The sequence below is a fragment of the Curcuma longa genome, chromosome 15 (assembly GCF_044706935.1).
Source record: "Curcuma longa cultivar G26 ecotype Majalengka, Jawa Barat chromosome 15, ITB_CL_G26_1.1, whole genome shotgun sequence".
Lineage (NCBI taxonomy): Eukaryota > Viridiplantae > Streptophyta > Magnoliopsida > Zingiberales > Zingiberaceae > Curcuma > Curcuma longa.
In genome coordinates, this window is record NC_133875.1 from 1,687,098 (window position 1) to 1,692,807 (window position 5,710).

General features: G+C 39.2%; 1 protein-coding gene across 1 annotated transcript; it reads left to right on the forward strand.

The window, feature by feature from the left end:
- The first annotated feature begins 422 nt into the window (after positions 1-422).
- Positions 423-4,492, forward strand: LOC141846177 (putative receptor-like protein kinase At1g30570). Its single transcript, XM_074734174.1, has 2 exons — positions 423-3,043; positions 4,300-4,492. The coding sequence occupies exon 1, from the start codon at positions 423-425 to the stop codon at positions 2,940-2,942; it is 2,520 nt and encodes an 839-aa protein (XP_074590275.1). The 3' UTR covers positions 2,943-3,043; positions 4,300-4,492.
- The last annotated feature ends 1,218 nt before the right edge of the window (positions 4,493-5,710 follow it).

Sequence of the window (5,710 nt, forward strand, 5' to 3'; positions counted from 1 at the left end):
AGGAAGAGATCCATCTGCAGAGCTCCAGGTACGTAGCTGGCCTGTGGGTTCGCTTCCCGTCGTGATAAGGTACGCAAGGACCAGAAAACTTCGACCTTTCTCAAGATCTCTCCTTTTAGCAGCTTTTACTGTGCTTCCTCTCCCTCTTGGTGGCTTCAAGCTCGCATTTTTAGGTCTCTTGGTTGTGGATCTCGTCATATTGTGGAAGGATTTCCTCTTATTATAGGTCTTGCTCATCCGCCCATCTACAAATTCTAGGGTTTCTGTCTGGAAAGATAGTGAAGAAAGATACGCTGAGGGTTTTCTCTTCTCTGCATTTAGGTTTTTCTGCAATGGTAAGTTTGTTCGATCCCCTTCTGGTTATAGTTTTGTCTGCTGATTTTATCAAAGGTTTTCTAATTATCACTGTTTGATCTTGAAGGATGCTTAGGAATGGTTCCAACCTTGGACTGAATCAAAGAATGGTGTTGCTTGGGCTTCTATTTTTGGTTCTTATTTCAACTTTTCTTGAAGCTGGATATGGTCAAGTGAACACTTATCTGCTCAATTGTGGTTCTACTGATAGTATCGTCGATGCTAATGGCAGGAGATGGGTTGCAGATTCATCTGGTGAGAATTTTACTTTGAGCGATAATGGAACGGCTGTAAGCTCTGTTACAGTTGAAGATAACTCGATTTACCAGTCCTTGTATAAGACTCTCCGAGTATTCAACTCTTCGGCTTACTATAGCTTCAATGTGTCTCCTGGGAGTTACTGTATCAGGCTTCATTTCTACCCTTTCTCGGCAGGAAGTTTGAACATCAATGATTCGGTGTTCGATGTAACTGCAAATGAGCTCAGGTTGGTTTCCCAGTTCAATGTTCCGGTAGAGATTTTGTGTTGGAACAGTCGGATGAATGAAGTCCACAACTCACTCATAAAAGAATATTTCCTTAATGTCAGTTCGAATGAACTGAAAATTAAGTTCGTTCCGAGTGTGACATCGTTTGCATTCGTCAATGCAATAGAAATCACTGAAGTAATGAACAACATGTTTGTTGATGCTGCAACGAAAGTAGGCACGAAAGAGAAGCTACCTTTCAGTCTGAATGAGCATGGCATAGAGACAATGTACCGGTTAAATGTCGGAGGGCCGGCTCTTGAACCCGGGAAAGATAGAGATCTGTGGAGAAAGTGGGATCCGGATGATAACTTTATGTTTTCTGCGAACGCTGCTATTGCAATTAGCAACAGATCTAACATCAGTTATTCCTCACTTAATGCTTCTTCGATCGCACCTCTGTTGGTTTACGAGACAGCAAGAATAATGTCTGATAATGAAGTTGTCGAGAAGAGGTTTAACGTCTCATGGAGGTTCCTTGTGGATCCAAACTTTGAGTACTTGATCCGGATGCACTTCTGTGAGCTGGTCTATGACAAGCAAAACCAGAGGATTTTTAGGATATACATCAATAATAAAACTGCAGCAGAGGAATACGATGTGTATTTGCAGGCAAGAGGGATGAACAAAGCCTACCATGAGGACTTTTCCGATGTCTTATCTCGGCAGATTGACACACTTTGGCTTCAGCTTGGGCCTGAACCATCTGTTGGTCCTTCAGGTATTGACGCAATACTCAACGGTGTGGAAATCTTCAAACTTAGCAAGAATGGCAGTTTAGCTCATGTTTCCGAAAGGATCAGTATCAACGAGGAAGGGGTGAGTACAAAGAAGACAAAAAGTAAAGTACTTTGGGCAGCTACTGGCATTGGTGCTTCTGTTGTTACCATTTCTATAGCTTGTGTTTTCTTGCTTCATCATGTTCGAAAAAGGAAAGCAGATTCTGTTAAGGAGGATCCTTCGAGTTGGCGTCCACTTTTCGTTCATGCAACAATGGCAAGTACCACAAATGCTGCTGCTAAATCTCCCCTAATCAACAACGGATTGCCAGCTCCTAATCGAACAGGAAGAAGGTTCACTTTGGCAGAAATTAGAGTTGCAACAAGTAACTTTGATGAGTCTTTGGTGATTGGAACAGGAGGTTTCGGGAAGGTCTACAAGGGTGAAATTGATGATGGTATCCTGGTAGCTATCAAGCGGGGTAATCCACAATCACAGCAAGGTGCAGCAGAGTTTGAAACAGAAATTGAGATGTTGTCAAAGCTTCGGCATCGACATCTAGTCTCAATGATTGGGTTCTGTGATGAGCAAAAGGAGATGATTTTGGTCTATGAGTACATGGCAAATGGCACACTTAGAAGCCATCTCTATGGTACTTCTCAGCCAGCTTTATCATGGAAACAGCGGCTTGATGCATGCATTGGTGCAGCTCGTGGACTACACTATCTTCACACAGGAGCCGAGTGGTGTATCATCCACCGAGATGTCAAGACTACAAACATTTTGCTGGACGGAGACTTCGTCGCCAAGATGGCTGATTTTGGCTTGTCAAGAGCTGGTCCGTCTTTGGATCACACTCATGTGAGTACTGCAGTGAAAGGGAGTTTTGGTTACCTTGATCCCGAGTATTTCCGAAGGCAACAACTTACTCAAAAATCAGATGTATATTCATTTGGAGTTGTACTATTTGAAGTTGTCTGTGCTCGCCCAGTGATAAATCCCAGTTTGCCCAAGGATCAAAGTAACCTGGCTGAGTGGGCACTCCGATGGCAAAGGCAGCGTTCACTTGAGTCAATCATAGACCCGAAGTTAGACGGAGACTACTCTCTTGAATCGCTGAGGAAGTTCGGAGAGCTTGCAGAGAAATGTTTGGCGGATGAAGGAAAGAACAGACCTAACATGGGAGATGTCCTTTGGCACTTAGAATATGTCTTACATCTGCACGAAGCGTATAGGAAGAGCAGAGAAGGTGATTCCTTTGGAAGCACCGAGTTGGGATTCACTGATGTGCCTTTTTCTCTTCCATTTGTTCGAGAGGGGGATGAGGAACATGTTTCATAGCCTTTCAGAATCTAAAGACGTTTTCAAAAATGAAAAGGCACTCTATATTGATTCAGATTATGCAGGTTCTTGTTGCTCTTCGGAATATATTTAACCCTCAGGCAAGTTCTTGCGTCACCACTCGATACTAGAGTTATTCTACCTGATGTCTAGTAGTGTAACTTCTTGTTATAAAGTCTTCATAAGTTTGTCGAGTTGGTGATCCTTCACTTGCGAAACAAATAGTTCCGAAATCATAGAAGAGTCATTCTTGTCTATTTAGAGGATTTCTGTGATTCTTATTGTTCCGCAAGCTTATGTATGTTTACGAGATTATTTTGGCTGATAATTATACTTCTTTTGTTCTTTTAACTATTAGATTATATACTGAGTCCAAGTTTTTAGCTTTAAGTAATTTTCTACTGATTTGTGTTAGAGTTATTCAAGTTGTTATGTTCTTGAGATTATCAAGATGTATTTGTCCGAATCATTTTGGGTCAGCTATGTGGATCCTACTCCTCCATTGTCCATTATACAAGATCAATCGATTAAATTGTTGATCACATTAGTCGGCAATGTGTCAAGTATCTACCTATTCTATATGCCACTCTAGATACAAAACAATAGATTTTGATTGTGTTGATTGGTGTGGAACAAAACTTGAAACCATGACTATGTAGCAACCATTTCCCACAGTTTGGTGGATGCAATGGAACATATCAAATTCGTTAAAATGTTCCTCTATTCCCGTATAAATGCAGAATAGGAGTTGAATCTTGACTCGACAATCAACAGTATTACTCAAATGTTTGGAAAGCATTCGATAGCTACCGCAATCGTAAATTTTATACCTTGTGTGGTAATATGCTATGGAAATATGTTAGTTTGCATAAAGATAAAGAAGATGATCGAACACTATTTAAAAGAGATTATAATCTCTTTCCTTTTAACATATCACAAACAGTTATGATACATCCTTTGCCTTGGTATCGGAATGCTCTTGCTCCCATCACAAAGTGCCCAAACTCAGTTTGTAGCTACAATTATAAGTTTTCTGATTAGGAAGTTTACCTGACAAACCTTAACTCAGACAATCTCAAGAACATAACACAAACTAAGTGCTTTTTGTTTTCAGGTGAATTACAGGCATGATGTTTATACTGAACCAATTCACTTGTTTTCGGTCGGTCTTCCGATCACCAAAATAGTATCAATCAAACTTGTTCAAATCAAATCTATGCTTCTTCTCTGTAGCAGTGTTTATGGCTGGAGTTGCCTCTCCTGTTCTCTTTGTTCCCGAAAGCAGTGATTCATGTTTCGTTTCAGTATTGCTTTTCTTCGCAGTTTTCTCCTCTGATGCCATCTCAAAATCTTCCAGTTCAAAAGTTGGCTGCCATGGCTTTCCCGAGCTTCGACTCTGCCTCTCTCCGAGCAATTGCAAGCGCTGCGTTTCTCGATCCACCAAGTAAGAAAAAAGCTGAAGCTTAGAGCACTTCGCTCCTTGTTCATCACCACTACTCTTCGCCTTCTCCATATCTGTGTTAATTTTAGCCCCATCAAAAGGGAGGAACCGCGAAAGAATTCACTAAAGTGTAAAAGAAAACTTACCGCTCACATTTCGATTCGATAATCTTTTGAGTGTTTTCCAGCTTGTTCTTGTGCCCTGTGAGATAGAATTAGTATCGACATTGCCTTAAATAGTTGCTTTAGAGTTCGTCCATGCCTTCGAAACTTCCGATACAAAGTTCGGAAACTTCTGATAGAAACTAAACTCTTCTTTCTTCCTAACTTGTTACAAAGTGTTGCAGTATGTTCTGAAGTAGTAGCATTCATGGAAACATCAATTCTTTTACTACGAACTTGGTGGAGATTTGAATGGAAAGTGTACTATTGTTTCTTCAGATTCCTACTTGTTTTTTCATATAACCCCCTGTAATGATGCTATTATCATTATAGCCTCTGCACTTTCTTATGTTACATAGGCTTAATCGATTGCGTGGTTCAATCAGCTCACTCGACCCACTTGGACCGCCCAATTTGATTCTCTAGCTCGATCGACTCGTCCAACTTGTGTAGCCCACCCAAACTAATCAGAGTGACTAAATCTATCAGATTGCTAAACTTGACCTACCCGCCTAAACCAATTGAATCACTCATAATTTCTAACTTGTCTAACTTGATCAAATTTCGAAATTGATCGACCTATATGAACTATGGTGGAAATTAGGTGTGTAAATGAGCCAAGCTTAGCCGCATTCAAGATTGTTCATTTACTCATCGAGGGTGTTCAAGTTTATTTATTTATTGTACTCAACTAATAATGTTGTTATCTTTATACATTAGATTACATATTTATTAATTTATAAATATATTATAAGTTAATAAATAAATTTATTCATAAATTATTTTTTATATTAGATATCCAAGTTACATGAATTAATTTTGAAATGGATGGTTCGGTCTTATATTTCATCCACCAAATAAATTCAAAAAATAAGATGACTCTTAATGTGATGTTGGACTTGACGTGGCATCCCAACGTCACTAATTGTTCAAACGCTTCATGCATACGCTGCATGAGTTTTAAATTTGATTATTTGGAAAAAATATTTTAATTCTTATCATCACATCATCATGCCCTGAGGTCTTTATAAATTATTCCTAAAGTTTATTAAGAGGTTAATAAATTAAATTTATTAGTATTCAAACTTTTATATATATATATATATACTATTAAATAAAAATAACGAGCTTTTATCAAACGGTCCACTAAACGGAATATAATGATA